The sequence below is a fragment of the Elephantulus edwardii genome, unplaced genomic scaffold (genome assembly GCF_000299155.1).
Source record: "Elephantulus edwardii isolate Elephantulus edwardi_28Jun2011 unplaced genomic scaffold, EleEdw1.0 scaffold00248, whole genome shotgun sequence".
Lineage (NCBI taxonomy): Eukaryota > Metazoa > Chordata > Mammalia > Macroscelidea > Macroscelididae > Elephantulus > Elephantulus edwardii.
This window is the reverse complement of record NW_006399998.1, coordinates 4104841-4123817: the sequence shown is the minus strand read 5'-3', so window position 1 is coordinate 4123817 and position 18977 is coordinate 4104841. Positions and strand designations below refer to the sequence as shown.

The 18977-nt window shown below is 39.0% G+C and overlaps 1 protein-coding gene across 1 annotated transcript in view; it reads left to right on the top strand.

The window, feature by feature from the left end:
* The window catches only part of CA8 (carbonic anhydrase VIII), a 194297-nt gene that overhangs the window by 18910 nt on the left and 156410 nt on the right, over positions 1–18977 (top strand). The window contains exon 3 of the mRNA XM_006899232.1: positions 2719–2843. Coding sequence (XP_006899294.1) covers positions 2719–2843 — 125 coding nt within the window. The remainder of the gene's footprint in view (positions 1–2718; positions 2844–18977) is intronic.

Below are 18977 nucleotides of genomic sequence, written 5' to 3'. Positions count from 1 at the left end.
AATATACCACAGCTTCTCTATCCATTCGTTTGTTGATGGGCACTTAGGTTGTTTCCAACTTCTTGCTATTGTGAACAAAGCCGTGATAAACATGGGTGTGCATATATCTGCTTGGATGTCAGTTATGTTCTCTTTGGGGTATATTCCCAGTAGTGGAATTGCTGGGTCAAATGGTATCTCCATTTGCAACTTTTTGAGAAAGTGTCATACCTCCTTGCACAGTGGTTGTACCATTTTACATTCCCACCAACATTGAATAAGAGTTCCAGTTTCTCCACAGCCTCACCAGCATTTGTTGCTTGCTGTTCCGTTAAATTTTCTTATTCTTACTGGGGTGAGATAATATCTCATAGTTGTTTTAATTTGCATCTCTCTTAGAGCTAGGGATTTTGAACATTTCTGCATGTGCTTGTTAGCCATCTGAATGTTTTCTTTGGTGAAATATCTGTTCATATCCTGTGCCCATTTTTCTATTGGATTATTTACCTTTATCTTGTTGTGGTGAGATGACACCATTTAAACTTGAGAGTTTTGGGGAGAAAAGTGCCCTGAATTAAAATAGCCTTTGTGATGATGATAACCATTTGTTTGTAACAAACCTCAGTATAGCGTTTACCTATGAGTATTTAACTAAAGATAAAGTTCAGTTGCTTCATGGCAATGCTTGTACAAATGTTTTTCATCTCTTTCAGTATGTCCTGTTGAAGATAAAGTTTGAATCTTACCCAGAAATAAGAAAAAGGGATAAAAGCCCTGTCATCCTACAGTTGTGTTTTATTTGAACCAATGGATGGTAAATATACCAGGAGGCCATGGTGCCAACAGAGGAAGGGAATATGACATGGTTTAAAATTAAGAGGGAGGTAAATCAGGGTTGTATTTTCTTTCCATACCTATTCAATCTGTATGCTGAGCAGATTATTTGAGAAGCTGGACCATATGAAGAGGAATGTGGCATCAGAGAGACAGTCATCAATAACCTGCTTTATGCAGATGACACACCTTGCTTGCTGAAAGCGAGGAGGACTTGAAACACTTATTGCAGAAGATCAAAGAATATGACCTTCCATATGGATTGCATCTCATTGTCAAGAAAACAAAGATTCTTACCAATGAACTGATAGGTGACATAATAAAAGATGGAGAAAAGATTGAAACTGTTAAGAACTTCATACTACTAAGACCCAGAGTTAACACCCTCGTACCAGAAGTCAGGAGACATATTGCGCTGGGAAAATCTGCGGTTAGGGACCTCTCAATTATTGAGGAGTAATGATGTCGGTTTGAGGACTAAGGTGCATCTGAGTAAGGCTGTGCTCTTTCCTATCACTTGCTACGCATCTGAGAGCTGGACAATGAATAAGACAATGATAAGGACAGAAGAACTGATGCCTTTAGCTGTGGTATTGGAGAAGAGTCCTGAATATCTCATGGACTGCCAAAGAAAAAACAAATATGTCTTGGGAAGGGTGTAGCCAGAATGTTTTTGGAGGCAAAGATTATGAGGCTTTGCCTAACCTACGCCAAACATGCTAGGAGGGACTATTCCTTGACAGGGACATGATACTTGGAAAGGTGGAGGATCAGTGAAGGAGAGGAAGACCCTCAACCAGGTGAATTGACATGGTGACTTCCTTAATGTGTCAAGAAGTGTGAGGTTGGAAAAGGATAGGACAGGGTTCAAATCTGTGATTCATAAGGTTACTATGGGTCATATTTGACATGACGGCACCTAACAACAATGACAACAACAACAGCAACAACATGGGTAGTACAGGTATTTAATATGCTTGGCTGCTGATTTATAGGTTAGAGGTTTGAATTAATTCTGATGTGCCTCAGAAGAAAGGCTTGCTGACCTATTTAGGAAAAATCAGCCTCTGAAGACCCTAGGGAGATGACCGATGACTACTATGGTTTGTGTGTGTGTGTGTGTGTGTGTGTTCTCTCTCTGTATCTCTCTCTCTCTCTCTCTCTCCTGGGATTATTTTATTGAGACTGGATGTGATGTTTAATGGTGATCTAACTTTTTGTGTGATTGTGTTATTTAAAAATTAGACTTAGTATTAGTTCTTGCTTTCTTTTTGTCACCTGCACTTGTTTTCAAACAGTAAAGGCAGCTAGAACAAATGGATGGTCTGCAAACGTGATCTGATTTATTGAGGAATCTACAGTTAACTGTTGGTCTGTCTGACACTCAGATCATATCCTTGGTCTGTGTTACCTTTAAATCTTAAGAAGGTAGCTACAGCTACTGTGTGTGTTTCCCTGATCTACTCTTGGATCTAAATGTACATATATTTTCAAATACTTCAGTGTCTTTGGCTGTTTAATATACCTGAATGGCTAGTACATAGCTCTCAGTATGGCTATGGGTATGATTAGGAACCTACCTGACCCTCCAGCGAGTTTTCTGAGGCTATTCATCTCGTGAGAAGATTGCCCATCCTTTTCCCTCAGAACAGCTGATGGATTAGAATCACCTATCTTTCAGTTGGTAGTGCAACTCCTTATGAAGCAGGCCATCAGAGCTCCCTCCACTAGTCCTAGACCATTTAAATTTTCCTCACAGTCATGAGAGAGTTCTGGTTTGGACTCTATCGATTTAATCTCCAGTAACTCCTGAGAACTTTTAGCAAAAAATATCCCAGTGTTGCCAATGTTATACTAAGAAATGTGTTTGAGATCTAATGAAATGGAATTTATTTTCTTTTCCAGTTCTGTCAGGAGGACCATTGCCTCAAGGCCATGAATTTGAACTATATGAAGTTAGATTTCACTGGGGTAGAGAAAACCAGCGTGGTTCTGAGCACACAGTTAACTTCAAAGCTTTCCCCATGGAGGTAAGCATAATGAGTTGTATAGTAAAACTCTGGTTATTTATATAAGATATCTAACAGTTACTGAAAATAGTTTTATATAAAAGGAGCTACAGAGCTCGAGTTATAGTAACTTACATTAAAATACTAAAGATGTTTTGTGGTTATCCTGTTTTTACAATAATGGTCGTATGCAGTGTTTGTTCTTAAGAGACTGAGTTATTTCACTCAGCCTAATCCTCTTCAACCTCTCCCAAGTTTGTAGTATTTTTAGAAATCATTGCTTCTGAGTTCTGCAGAGTATTCCACAGAGTAAATATACTACAATTTCTCAATCCAGTCATTTATACTTGGACATTCGGGCTATATCCATGTTCTTGCAATGGTGAATAATGCTGTTATGAATGTTGGTGTACAGATCTCCATTTGTGTCTCAGTTCTAATTTTCTTGGGTTATATACCTAGTAGTGGAATAGCAAGGTCATATGGAATTTCTGTGTTCAACTTTTTGTGAAAATGCCAAACTGTCTTTCAGAGTGGCTGTACCATTTTACAACCCCACAGACAGTATGAGAGTTCCCATCTCTCCACATCTTCTCCAGTATTTGTTGCTTGCTGCCCAGCTAAACTTTGCCACTGCTACTAGTAAAACATGTATGAGGACCCAACAGAGGAAGGGATGAGAGCAGAGATGCGTGGGGTGAAACCACAGGGTTGCACAGTTTGCTGCGTTGAGGGAGGGGGGTAGGAAATGGGAAGGATCTGGCAGGGACCTGAAAAGATTGGATAATGATGGGCAAGGTCCAATGGTGATTGATTTTATAAAACATAATGTGTGGGAATGTTTGTATGAAACACAGTTTGAATGAATGAACAGTGTGAAACAAATGCATATAAATTTTGTGAGCAAATCAGTATAAGATAAAAATAATAATAAAAAATAATGTTTTGTGAAATGTGAACTGGGGCAGCAATAAAGTGTCACACCTACCTTAGGGGACTGGGAGTATGCATAGTCTTCCATGAGCATTTCAAGGTGAAGGTGATCTCTACCAGGTAAGTTTCCTGTGGTGTGATTACTGTTTTAAGAGTTTGACTGCTTCTGAAAATTTAGCAGGCCACTTTTGTAGATGCTGTGAGTAGGTGATGAAATGGATATGGATAAATTTGAGAAACCTCAAAAGTGATTATCAGTCTAGTTTAGCTGTGTTTAAAGGAGAAATCTGAAGTGATTAAAAACTGTTAACTGTTAAAATTAGTAGGTTGCTTTTGTTTAGCCCAAGTCATGAGAGACAGAGACAGGTATCTATTATCAAGTCGCTTTCTTTTTTTTTTTTTTTTTGTCTTAAGAATTCTACCCCTGGGCATACATTCTTAGTCAACTCTTGTTCTTTATTCACTCCAGTTGATATATCATTTCGTCTATGGAACTAAGCTTCATTGTTGTTGTTATTTCCTATCAAGTTGGTTCAGACTCATTTGCAACTGTGAGGAAGTAGAGTAAATTTTTCTCTTTAAATTTTCAAGGATGTGACCTTTTGGAAGCATGTCATCAGACTGCTTTGAATGGAGCCTTTTGGTGAGTAGTCCAGCGATTATCCAGTCTCCCCTGAGCTCCTTAGGCAGAATTCATTTCTCTGTCTTCTATGCTCTTGAGATGCTTGATAATGTCACTGGTGCAGCACTGTTTCATATTGTCATATATTGACTGTCTTAGGTACCTAATGCTATTGTAACAAAAAATTCAAGCTTTCAAGAGCAGAAATTTATTTTCTCTCAGTTCTTGAAGCTAAAAGTCTGCATAGAGTCTTGGTTGTGTTGATTTCTTTTGTGAGCCCCTCTTTTTGACTCTGGTGTCTGCTGGTGGTCCTCTTCTTGAAAATGAGACCTCATATATTTTCTCCCCATTTTGTGTCCATGTCTCTTCTGATCTTTTTATAACTTAGAAGTGATTAGATTTAAGATGCATGCTTCCCTGATAGGACCTCAGCTGACTGATTAAATCACAATACATTGAATTATGGAAGGATTTTACCTCACATTACATTGTAAGGTGATTATAGTACTTTGTGCAAAGTAATCTGCTCTACTTATTGTTGTTAGGGACCTTCACATTGATTGTGGCTCACAGTGACCCTGTGTTCAATGGACTATCAAATGAAACATATTTGATCCTGTGCCATCCTCACAGTTTCAACTGTACTTAATTCCATTGTTTGCAGTCATTGTGTCAGTCCATCGTGTTGAGGCTCTTCTTCACATTTTATGACCCTTCACCTTTCCAAACATGATACTCTTTCCCAAGGACTAGTACTTTCTATCAATATGCCAAAAGTATGCAAGACAGTCTCACAATCTTTGGTTCTGAGGAGTACCCTAACTGTACCTCTTCTAAGACAAGTTTATTTTTTTGTTTTGGAAGTCCATGGTATATTCAGTACTCTTTGCCAAGACAAAGGCACAAACTATTCAGTCTTGCTTATTCATTTTCCAACTTACACATGCATATGAATGAATTGTAAAGACTGTGGCTACACCTTAGTCTCTAAACTGATGTCCTTGCTCTTTTAAGAAGTTCTTGACAGCAGATTTGCTCAGTGCACTAAGTTGTTTGATTGTGGATCCAAGTAAAATGAAATTAAAGATGTCTTCAATCTTTTTTTCCTTATCAAAAAACTCAAACATATTGCTCTTGTGTCAGAACCAGCTCATAGCTGACCCTCCAGTGAGTTTCCGAAGCTATTAATTTCATGAGGAGGAAGATTGTTCATCTTTCTCCTTCAGAGCTGCTGGTAGATTTGAACGGCCCGAGAGTTGCCACCTTTAGGTCAGCAGCACAACTCTGCATGGACTAGGCCATCAGAACTCTCCTTACTTAATCAAGTAACTACTCCACAAAGGCTGCTAGGTTAGTGTTTGGCCAAACAACTGAGCACTGTAGCCTAGCCATTAAATTAATCCATAAAGTTAACCATCACAGTGAACACTATGTCCTTCCTTACTTGACTGTGAGCTCCTTGAGGACATGGTCACCCTTTTACTTAAAGAATTCATGCCATCATCTGTTATTAGTCTCAGCATAAATAACCAGTCTGTGTTTATGAAATTGAGTGGATGTCTCTGTTGGTCTAGGAGCTGTAGTTGGCCCCTATCCCCAAGAAATAACCTCTGGGTGGAGAGTAAGAGGGCGGTGATGTGCTTTGTGTCGAAATGGCAGTCTTTGTTTTTATCTGTCCTTGCGCTTTATTAAGCTTCATCTTGGTCAACACCACATCCAACTCCTCCTCAATGTCTGAGTCAGCACTATGTGATTTTATAGAAAGGACATGCATCCTTTAAAGAATAAAGTTTCATATATTGTTGTAGTTAAGTGCCATCGAGTCGCAGACAACTCATAGCAACCCTATGAAGGAGAGTCCTCAATGCTTGGGTGTCTTTCATCCTCTCTCCAGGTTCATAGGATTTCCGGAGGCAAGCTGTTATGGAAGTGGATGCCACTCCTACTTCCAAGCTTGTTTTAATCTGGGAGCTCCACCCCACTCTGCCCGCATTGGGTAACCAACCATTAACACATTTGACACATGAATATCACAGTGTTCATCAGTGTTTTTAGGTTTTAAAGTTTCATATAGTGTTTAAGAAATGAAATCTAGATAGCTCTTTCATTAAAAAAAAAAGGTCTTAAAGTAGAAATATTTTAAAAGTGCCTAGAGTAAAAGAAGTTGTTCCTCTAACACTCAGTGCCTTATGGAAATTTGTTATCTTATAGTTAGAAAACTTTCAGTCATTTGTTTAATCAAAGCAACATTTATTAAGCTTTACCATGATGTTGTATTGTAAGTACATACTTGGTTCTACTGTCAGAAGGATACAAATACACACACAAAGAAAGATTTCTATTTTCAAGATCCATACCAGTTTACAGTCTAGTGTAATAATTCTTAACCTGATGTAAGGGTTGTGACTGAAGTTTTGAAAGTCTATGGATGTCTGATCCTGGGAAGCTGCTCAAAGAGATAGCAGAAGCTTGAGGATGTTAGAGCCTAGAGGCATTCTTGACTCTGACTCTGCTGTCAAAGATGGGAGCCCATCCACTTTTATCTCAGAAGGCCAAGTCAAGGATTTCTGACATTGTGAGTGATTTCTTTGACCCATGATACTAAAGACGATTGTGCCATAGCCACTTCAGCTAGAGGGAGGATCTGTCCCAATCATATTTTCATGTTGTTGTTGCTGTTAGGTGCTGTCAAAAGGGAGTCCACCAATACCTGACCCTACAGAAGCTGTAAATCACCTGAGAATGAGATGGCCAATCTTTTTCCTTTAGAGAAACTGGTAGACTTTAACCATGTGTGTTTAGGGTTGACAATGCAACCTCCTTGCCCACAAGGCTACCAGAGCTCCCATATCCTCATAGAAGTGAATGTTTGAATTTTAGCATTTCAGGACACATCAGAAAACAATGGCAGCCTTAAGCTCTCTTTGAGGTTAGTCAAATTATACCATCAGTTCTAGGCTTAGAAATGGTCTTAAAGTTTATAGGCCTAATAACTTCCAATGAAAGAGCCACTGCCTTCATCTGAGAAGATAGACATCTGGGAGAGGAGGGTATATGATTTCCATAAGATAGAAATATGAGCAGCTGACAAAGATCATACAATGGACAACAGACTGGTTATGTGATGATGGTGCCTTAATTTACACCTTTACCTTATTTTAGGTTTACTCTAACCCTTATCTTCACCCTCTCTTTACTTTGATCCACACCCCAATTTTACCTTGCTTTACTCTTTCACTCTACTTTACCCTGTTCCTACCCTCACCTTATCCTTACCCTAATTTAACTTTAGTTCTTATTCTAATCTTCAACCTATCCTTACCTAAACTTTACCCTGAATCTCATCTTAACTTTAATCTTCCATTTTATCCTACCCTCACCTCACCCTAATCCTAACTCTTAACCTTCTCTAACTCAATCATAACCTTCAGCTTAACTCCCACTCTCACTTTAACCTTCAGTAGCAGTACACTATCTTTATAGGTTGGAAAAGCCTTCACCGTTGGCTAATTTTAGTGGTCATTGTTTGCCGCATCCATTTATTAGAAAAGAAAATAGCTGTTTTAGCTAGATAAAAAGACTGATTGTCTACTTTAGAAGCCAGTTAGTCCCCCATTGATGTGAATGACATTGCAGAAGAAATGTAAGTCACAGTGTGATCATGAAACTTGTTCTGCTTTTGTCAGCAAGCTGCAGCTGCCCTCCTTTGTCCTGGCAGTGATGGTAAGATGCTGTGAGCGGGTCATCAGTTCTATGATCTCTGAACATTGATTAGCCTGTTTTGACGTAGGGTTCCCTAATGCCTTCCAAGAGTGGATCTCTTATGTCCAGGGCATCTCTCTCAGTTTCTAGCCTCTAGGTTGTTCACTCTCTTTGTTTTAAAGAGTGACTGAGAATCATTGTTGTTGTTGTTATGTGCCTTCGAGTCGTTTGCGACTCATAGCAACCCTATGTACAACAGCCCTAAACCCTGCTCTATCCTGTGCCATTCACATTGCCTCTGACACACCCATCCCGATTATCCCAGTCACTGAATCAATCCACCTTATAGAGGGTCTTCCCCTCCTGCACTGTCTCTCTACTCTACCCAGCATGATGTCCCTCTTCAAAGACCTGTCTCTCCTTGCAACATGTCCAAAGTATGTCAGACGAAGCCCCAGAATCTTTGCCTCCAAGAAGTAGCCTGGTTTAACTCTCTCTAGGATGAATCTGTTTGTTTTCTTGGCAGTCCATGGTACATTCAATACTCTTCTCCAGCACCACAGCTCAAAGACATCAATTCTCCTTCTGTCCTGTGTTTCATTGATTATGCAAAGGCATTTGACTGTGTGGATCATAAACTGTGGCTGACTCTGAGAAGAATGGGAATCCCAGAACATTTAATCGTGCTAATGCGAAACCTATACTTGGACCAAGAGGCAGTCATCAAAACAGAGCAGGGCAACATTGAATGGTTCAAAATTGGGAAGGTTGTGCACCAGGGATGTGTTCTATCTCCATACCTTTTCAACCTGTATGCAGAACACATTATCCGAGAGGCTGGGCTCTATGAGGAGACGCGTGTTGTTAGACTTGGTGATGTGCTGTCAAAGAAGCTAAGGAAATGGAGTTTTAAAGATGTAGTCATAAAGTTAAATATGCAAGAGAAATCCAGTAAGACAAGAATTAAAGCTAGTATTATAGACAAGGAGATTGATTGGAGAGGGGAGAAAACAACAGGGTAGATTGAAAAATTTATAAAGTATGAGTTGTTGTTTTGTGACGTCCAATCAACTCTGACGCATAGCGATCCTGTGCACAATTGCTCTGAAACCTGCCCTATCCTGAGCCAATCTTATTGCTTCTGACACACTTACCGTCATTACCCTTGTTACTGTGTTAGTCCATCTCCTACAGGATCTTCCTCTTCTGTGCTGTCCCTCCATCCTTCCAAGCTTGATGTCCTTCTCTAAGAACTGCTTCTTCCTGGAAACAGGTCCAGAGTATGTGAGATGGAGCCTCAAAAGCCTTGCCTCTAAAGAAAAACTTTGTTTCACCCTTTTCAGAACAGGCTTGTTTGTTTTCTTGGTAGTAAGGACAGTAAATGAATACTGCTTCATAAAGACCATAAAGGTTAAACTTTCTCTCCCTCTTCAGTGACTGATGTAGTAACAAGGAACTGAACTGCCGATTCAGAGGTACTTGGTTCTAATCCACTAGCTACTCTGCAGGAGAAAGATGGACAGTCTTTCCCTTGTGATTAATTGCTTCTGAAAATGTACTGGAGGGCCGATTATGAGTGATTTCTATCTTGAGAGTACATACAACAAAAAAACAACAATCAGTGGTTGAGTCATATATTTCCATTGTCTTAAAAAAATCCTACTCTTATATTTCTCTGTGGCTACTGCAGTGTCCTCATCCAAGCTGAGAAGGAGCAGATCGTACCTGAGTGCTTTGAACAGGAGAGAGGACCTGAGTCAAACAACCGAAGCACTCAACCCCAAGCAAAGGGGTTGTGTAAATGCAGCCTTGGGAGTAGACTGGGACTTGGGACTTCCGTGTCTTAGCCCTGCTATCTTCTTTGGGTTGGAAAGGCCGTTTTTATTATTTGGTCTTAGTTTCAGTTATTCCTCAAAGACGTACTTTAGCATAATGAAGATCTTTAGGGGAGAAATGACGGAAGGAAGAAATTTCTGGATGGAAATTTAGTGACTTTGCTTATAATGTAGAATTTACAGTCTTAGTAGAGTATTATTAGATTAGGTGAGTTTCAGATCTGCAGTTGAATAGAAGAATTTCCAGATCAAACGTTTAGACTGATCTAGCTCCTTGACATTTTCACTGCTCTAGTCCATTAATCACAGGTAATGATGGTTTGTTTTGAGTGCAGATGAAATTCTGGTAGTGAAGCCTTGTTTGTGTAGAAATATCTATACTTAGGATAATGGAATTGTTGACTATAGTTTTTCCAAAGTAGGTAATGAATAATATTTATATTTTGCATTCTACTAAATAATTTTCAATTCAGTGCTAGAGAAAATACTTGTTATTAGTAGTCCGGCATTTGCTTAGTGTTGTGTCCTGTTGAATGCATGAATATTGTTCACCTGGGGAATCAGGAGATAATCTGCAAATTAGGGGCATTCTATTAAAACTGTGGGTAGAGTTGGGTATTAAGAAGGGAAGGGATGAGTTGGTGAAAGAGGAACGAAGTATCTTCATGTGAAGGAATAATAGTTCAGGGGCAGGAGTGAGTTGATGAAGGACTAGTGAAGCAGGTAACTTGCTATAGGCTTCTGGAAGCCCTAAAGAAGCCACAAGGATCATGGCTAACAGGATAGTGGGGAGTGAACAAGGGAATCTTTTAATACAGGATTTTATTTCAGTGTTTGATTTTATTTCTAACAGCATTTTATTGCTTCAAAGTACCCTAACTCATGATCTTTAGTAAATTGTGATGCGTTCTTACCTAGATGAAGAGCTACTTTCATAATTCATGTTAAAGTGTTTCCAAGAAATTTAGATTTAATAATAGTGAGAGAGGGAGAGAGAGAGAGACAGGGGGCGGGCACTTGCGCGCGCGTGCGCCCTCTCTCTGGTGGCCTAATGGCAAGAAGCTGTGCTGCAATCCTGAAGGCATGTAGTTCGAAGCCACCAGCCGCTCCACAGGAAGGATATAGGCAATCTTAATTAATTGCCTCAGAAAATCTGCCAGAGAGGTATATGGGTAAATTTCTGTGCTGCGGTACACAACTATACACACACACGCGCGCGCGCGCACACACACACACACACACACACACACACATACACACACACATACACATGCATACACCCAGAGGAGGTATGTTTTAATTTTTCTAAATAAGAACATTGCTAATTCTCTGCTGTCGCCACAATTTAATAGAAAGAGGATCTTCCAAACTCTAAGGTGGGAAAGCTATAATCTCAGAATAAATCTGTAAACTGAGCAGATTACACAACAACAACAAAACAAAAATCACTAGAGTGTTTTTGTTCATGCATGAACCATCTCCAGAGACTAGTGAGCCTTGGGAGTGACATCTTCAGGGTTTCAGGTGGCAGAATGAACTTTCCTGCCTTTTGGACCTAAAAGTCCATGATTTAAGAGTGAATTATCAATAAAAGAGCCCACAAAGATAGTGCTCTATATTCTACTATGGTGAGAAACGACTTGGGTTTTAAAAGACTAAGAGAGCAGAGGATTGAGGATGGGTAGGAGCGAAATCACAAAGGTGCACAATTTGGTGAGTGAAGGGAGTAGGTAAAGGAAATAGGAAGGATCTGGTGGGGACGTGAAAAGAGAGGGTAGTGGTGTGCATGTTCCAATGGTGATTAATTTTATAATGCATGGGAGCGATTGTATGAAACTCAATGAGAATGAAGAATAGTGTGAAACAAAATGTATACAAACAAAAGAAAGCAAAAAAAAAAAGCCTGTTAGTGGCCATGTAAGATACAATTATTGGTCTTTCTTCAACTAGAAAAAAGAAGAGTGAGGGACATCAAAGATGAATGAAAGCAATAATTTCAAAGGACTGGTGAACATGAACCTCAATCTCCATGACCTTGACATTAGAAGAACTGGGAGGTGCCTGCCAACTGCTGCTAACATCCTTGGGAAAACAAACAAATGACACACACACACACACACACACACACACACACACAATAGGAGTTTGTAGATAATTGTTATGTGCCAGAGAAAAATGTTTGGAAAACCCTCAAAATTAAAAAAAAAAAAAGGAGAGAGAGACCAGGCTTACTGGTCTGATAGAAGCTGGTAGATTTTGCAATACAACTGTCATTGTTGTTATTAGGTGCTGTTGAGTCAAGTACAGCTAATAGCAACCTGATGAACAAGAGATCTGAATCATTTCCTATCCTGTGCCATTAGAACTCACTGTCATCACTTCTGACTCACAGTGGCCCTTTATCAGGTTTCTGAGACTATAAATCATAACAGCAAGGAGACTGTCCATTTTTTGCCCATGAATCCACAGATATATTCAAGCCAATGGGTATGTGAATCCTTTTGGTTAGCAGAATAATAGAATAATATATTTCAAACCAGGCACCCTTTAACCCTTAAAGCTACTCTTCCCCCCCCCCTTTTTTATTGGTTTGCTTACAAAGTTCGTATGCATTGTGTTCCACATTACTTATTCTTCATGCACATTGAGTTTCATACACTCATTCTCTGCATTATGTTTTTGTGTGTGTGTATTATTTTTTTTAATTTAAATAGCATTCAGTTTATTAAAAAGCTACTCTTATGACTCAGCATTCAGGGAAATAATAGATATACCTGTGACATGAATAAGAGTAATGGTACACACTCCATACGAAAACACACCATCTAAGACCAGAGAGCAACATTTGCCAAGGAAAACATCTCTGAGGACAAGAAGAGATAGGAAAGAAGGAAAAACGGAAATAGGAAGCATAAGGAAAAGTGTAAAGAATGATGCCACATTGTGGGAGTTGCAATTAATATAATTAAATTATTGACTGGAAAGCCAATTTGCTTTGTAAATTTGCACTAATCTCTTTCAAAAGTTATAACAAAAAAAGAAAGTGAATTGGCAAGAAAAAGATATAGCCATACTGCATGTTAGGATCTTAACTTTATTTATAGTGTGAGTTCTTAAATTTTTCTTTTGTTGTGCTGTGTACTTTGAAAAGGCTCCCTTATAACTTAACCGCATGCCAGCTATTTATGCAAAGTCAAGTGTGCTGGATGAAATTTGGATCCTGTGAATAAACCGGATACACCTTCCTGGATCATTAATCTTATTGTAAGACTGGGACAGATTTTTTATTAAATATAAATGAGTCTTTTAGGATAGAGAGCAAGATTTATATAAATATGTCCTTTTAAAAAAGTAAATTATTGAGCAGTTATAAAGCTTGAAGTGGGCTGCTATGTACCATACCCCAAACCATCTTTTTTCTTTCCTTTGCTATATAATGGCTTTCCATAAAAGAGTTTAAAAATAATTGACAACATAGATAAAGTGTTTTAGTTACTTGTTATTGGCCAATTATGTAAAATACAGTGTTTGTTGTTGTTGTTATGTGCCATCGAATTGCTTGCAGTTCATAGCGACCCTATGTACAACAGCCCTAAACTCTGCTCTGTCCTGTGCAATCACACTGTCTCTGATACACTCATCCCAATTACCCCAGTCATTGAATCAATCCACCTCATAGAGGGCCTTCCCCTCCTGCACTGTCCCTCCACCCTACCAAGCATGATGTCCTTCTCCAAGGACTGGTCTCTCCTTACAACATGTCCAAAGTATGTTAGACAAGTTTCAGAATCCTGTCTCTCCAGGATGAATCTGTTTGTTTTCCTAACAGTCCATTGGACCCTCAATGCTCTCTCAAGCACCACAGCTCAAAGGCATCAATTCTCCTTCTATCCTCCTTAGTCATTGTCCAGCTCTCTGATGCATAACAAGTGATTGCAAAGACCATGGCCTGTATCAGATGCACCTTAGTCTCCAGCGAGACACCATTGCTCTTCAGTACTTTGGAGAGGTCCCTAACAGCAGACTTTCCCATCGCAATACGTCTTTTAATTTCCTGGCTACTGGTACCCAGAGTGTTGACTGTGGAGCCAAGCAAACTGAAGCTGGGAACAATCTCAATCTCTTCACCATCCAGCCTGATGCCGCCAATTGGTCCAATGGTGAGAACCTTTCTCTTCTTGACATTGAGCCTCAAACTATATTGGAGGCTGCAGTCCTTGACCCTCTGCAGCAAGCGCTTCAGGTCCTCCTCAGTTTCAGCAAGCTGGGCTGTGTCATCTGCATAATGCAGATTGTTGCTAGATCTTCCACCAATCCTGACCCCACATTTCTCCTCATAGATCCCAGACTCCAGGTTGAAAAGTTATGGAGACAGGACGCATCCCTGGCATACACCCTTCCCAATTTTGAACCATCCAGTGTTTCCTTGCTCTGTTCTGATGACTGCCCCTTGGTCCAAGTATAGGTTTTACATTAGCATTATCAAGTGTTCTGGGATTCCCATTCTTCTCAGAGTCAGCCACAGTTTGTTATGACCCACACTGTCAAATGCCTTTACATAGTCCATGAAACACAGATATACATTCCTCTGGTATTCCCTGCTTTCAGCTAAGATCCATCTATCTTTAGGTACAATATCCCTACTACCATGAGCCCTTCTAAACCCAGCCTGGACTTCTGGAAGTTCTCTGCTGATGTTCTGTTCCAGTCATTTTTGGATAGTCTTCAGTAGAATCTTGCTTCCATGTGAAATCAATGATATTGTTCTATAGTTTCCACACTCTGTTGGGTCACCCTTCTTTGGGATAGAAATAAATATAGATCTCTTCCATTCAGTTGGCCAAGTGGCTGTTCTCCAGATTTCTGGGCACAACTTGGTGAGCACGTCCAGGGCAGCATCTGTTAGCTGAAATATGTCAATTTGTATGCCATCTATTCCTGGGGCCTTATTTTTTGCTATTTCTTTTAAAGCAGCCTGAACGTCTTTCTTCACCACCATAGGCTCTTGTTCATATTTTGTTTCATGAAATACTTCTGTGTCTGCCAATTCCTTTCGATACAGTGACTCAGTATATTCTTTCCATCTTCTTTTAATACTTCCTGGATCATTTAATATTCTGCCTAAATCATCCTTGATTATAGCAGCTCGAGGTTTGAATATGTTCTTAAGTTCCTTGAGTTTAAGAAATGCTGAGCAAGTTCGGCCCTTTTATTTTCTGACTCCAACTCCTTGTACATTTCGTTGTAATATTTTACTTTGTCATTCCATGCTGCCTTTTGAAATCTTCTGTTCAGCTCTTTACTATCTTGAGTTCTTCCTTCTGCTTTAGCTTCTCTGCACTCCAGTGCAATTTTCAGAGTCTCTCTGACATTCATTTTGGTCTCCTCTTCCTCTTCTGTCTTTGCAATGACCGTTTGCACTCATCCTGGATGATACCCTTGATATCCTCCCACAACTCATCTGGTCTTCACTCATTAGTGTTCAAGGCCTCCAATCTTTCCCTGAGATGGTTCTGAAATTCAGGTGGTATACACTCAAAGTCATATTTTTTTTGGAAATTGTCAATCACTTCATCTTACTTGGATCCACAGTCAACAAACTTAGCATGAGATCAAAAGACATATTTCATCTTGAAGTCTACTGTTAGGAACTCCTCCAAAGTACTGAGGAAGATGATGTTAGTTTGAAGATTTAAAATACGCCTGATATAGGCCATTATTCACTTTCCATCACTTGTTTAACCTCTAAGAGCTGGACAATGTAATAATGATGAGAGAAAAACTGATGCCATTGTGTTGGAGAAGAGTATCAAAACAACTATAACATATCATCTCACCCAGTGCAGAAAATGACAAATGTTGGCAAGGTAGTGGAGAAACAGGAACCCTTATTCACTGTTGGTGGGAGTGTAAAATGTTGCAATCTCTATGGAAGGCAGTATGATGCTTTCTCAAAAAGTTGCAAATAGAAATACTATGTGACCCAGCAATTCCACTACTGGGAATATAACCTAAAGAAACCATAACTGCCACCCAAGCAGACATATACTCACCCATGTTTATTGCTGCTTTGTTCACAAAGTGTTGGAAACAACTCAGGTGCCCATCAACAAATGAGTGTATAGAAAAACTATGATATATTCACACAATGGAATATTATTCAGCACTGAAAAAGCAAAGAACTCCTGAAATAATTATACAAAATGGGTGATCCTGGAAGACATTATGCTGAGTGAAACATCTCAGTAACAGAAAGACAAAACACTGCATAATGCCACTGTTATAAAACAGGACTGACATTGGGGGGAAGGAGATTGGGGGGAAGCTGTGAAAAGAGGGGATAAATAATGTACATGGCATTGAAACAGGAGAGACAGATAACTATATAAAAGGAATATATAATTAGTTTTTATTGATATGACAAGAGTCCAGAATAAGAGCTGTATAATAAAATGATCTTGAGGGGAGGACTGTATAACAATGAAAGAACATATTTTCCTAAGAAAAAAGTGTACTGTGGGGGAGGGCATGGAAGAAAATGTGCCACAAGGAATAAATGGAAATCCAAGCTCTTTATAAACTTAAAATAAAATATCAAAAAGAAAGTACTGAATATCCCATGGACTGCCAAACAAACACACAGATATGCTTTGGAGAAGGTGCAACGAGAATGCTCCTTATTGGCAAAGATAATAAATCTTAATCTCACATACTTTGGGCATGTTCGTAGGATGGGATATTCTTTAGAAAAGGAAATAATGCTAGAAAAGTTAAAGAAAAGTCAGCAAAAGAGAGGAAGACCTTCAACCAAGTAAATTGACACAGTGACTGTAGCAAAAGGCTCAAGAGGGTTGGTGATGATGAGGACGGCACAAGATAGGACAGGGTTCAGGTCTATAGCTCATAGGGTCACTGTGAGTCATGCTTAACTTGAGGACTCATAACAACAACATTATTGACCAATAAACTGGACTTAAAAGTAGCGTTTTAAAACAGCCATTTTAGTTTGCTTATGATTTTGTGTAAGGAATTTTGTAGGGCAACAATTTAATGTTCAACTGTTAACCAGAAGGTTGGTGATGGAAACATTCATGGAGCTGTATGTGAGAAAGACCCAATATTCTACCACCATAAAGATTTTGCCTCGAAAGCCCTTTTTTAGTTATTACTATTGTAGTAATACTTGGAGTAACTATGGTTCAGAATAGATTTAGCAACAACCAACAGTAACAAAACATGATTTTTACTTTTTGACTCATTTCTGTCTGCTTGGTATTCAGCCGAAGCGGCAGAACCAGGCTGACCAAGATGGTATCTTCCTTGACCAAGCCCTCTTTCCAGCTGGTGACTTATCTTTTAGATCTTCCCCAAACATTTGGTCAGTGTTTCAGAGTAGTTTCACCTTTTACAAGTGCCTGATAATCAAGAACCAGGGAGGGAAGCTTTCTCTCTCTCTCTTTTTTTAAAAAAATTTTAATGAACATTTACAGAGATTTTGGGTTTCCATTCCTTCATTGCTGCACTTCTCTCCCCGCCCAGCCCTCCCCACACCCAGTTTGCTTCTCTCTTTGAAAAGTAAAAGAAACACTCCCTCCCTGGTACACAATCCCCCCATACCCCTCCCACCGCCCCAAGTACATTCCACTATGCAACCTTAATTGTGGACTCTTGTGAAACCATAATAACCTATCATACATCGCTTTTAAATTATTCTCTCCTGGGTCCCCAAACAAGCACAAAATCACTTCTACCTAGCTATATTCAAGGTGAAGGGTCAAAAATACTATCTCTCTTTAAGAAGTGTCAAAGAATTTCTATCTATTTTTACTCTGATATAAATATATATATATTTATATATATGTAAAACAATATTTTAATAATGAAGATACCATTAGAATTATTTATTATTTTGTTCAAAAGATTGTTCTTTAATTACTGGTTACTTTGAACATCAGTTTTTCCCTGTCCTAGAAATGTGAAGTTAAAGGTGATCCCCATAGACAATTGCTAAAACACCTGGGTAAACACCTTCTTTTAAACATTGTTCCCTTTCCACTTCTACTTAGTTAACTTTCTTAGGTCTAAAAAAGTATACTTTTGTATTTATAATAATCATTCATCCTGTAAAATAAATTAACTGACTCTGGTAACTGGAAGGCCCAACCACGAAATATGCTCTTTTTAATGGTTGAAGATGTTACTGTCCTGGCATCAGCAGGACACTTAATTTAGAGGTTGTTTGTTTCTTGCGCCCCCCCCGCCCCCACTTCATGATAGATTTTTGCTATCTACAGTTAATTAGTGTCTATCACATAACTAGGGTGAGATATTTTCAGTCTAGAAGGTTACTGTTTGAGCTCACAGGACAGTCAAGGGCTAATTGGCTCATATAGACCCTTAATTAGTTATCCAATTATGTTCTAGAAAACTAAACTTATTTGTCATAATTTAAGTGAATTCCGTTCTCTGTTACTTGGTAACTTTCTTTTGACTATGGAGATAATTTTCACGGTATTATTTGGGGTGAGTTCTTTTTCAGTTGTTACTTTCTCTGATGAGTTTATACATTGCAAATTTCAGCAGTATTAAAAGGCAAGACATTACTTAAACGTGGTCTCTTTTAATTTCATTTCACTTAAGAACTTTATATGTTGTACTACATTTCTCAGTGCATATTCTAGGTAATCAGGAGGAAGAAGTAGGGCATATTATTAACCTTTGGCTAATGGTCTAGGTTGAGGCAACACAACTAACTTTGCCCTCACCTCAGCAGGAGGTTAATTTACATTTAATGATGACAAACATGTGGTACCCAGTGAACTGTGTCTAGCTTTACAGAGCAGTGAAGTGGAGCTCTGTTGCCATTATTTGATCAGACTCTGAAGCCAAGAGTCAGAGTGACTGGGTGAAGGTAGAATTCTTGCTACTCTTTCAGAACTAGAATAGCTTTCAAAATGCTGGCAGCTTTGACAAAATCCAACACCCTTTCCTGATGAAAACACTCAACAAAATAGGACTAGAGGGGAATTTCTTCAATATAGTGAAAAGTATTTATGAAAACCC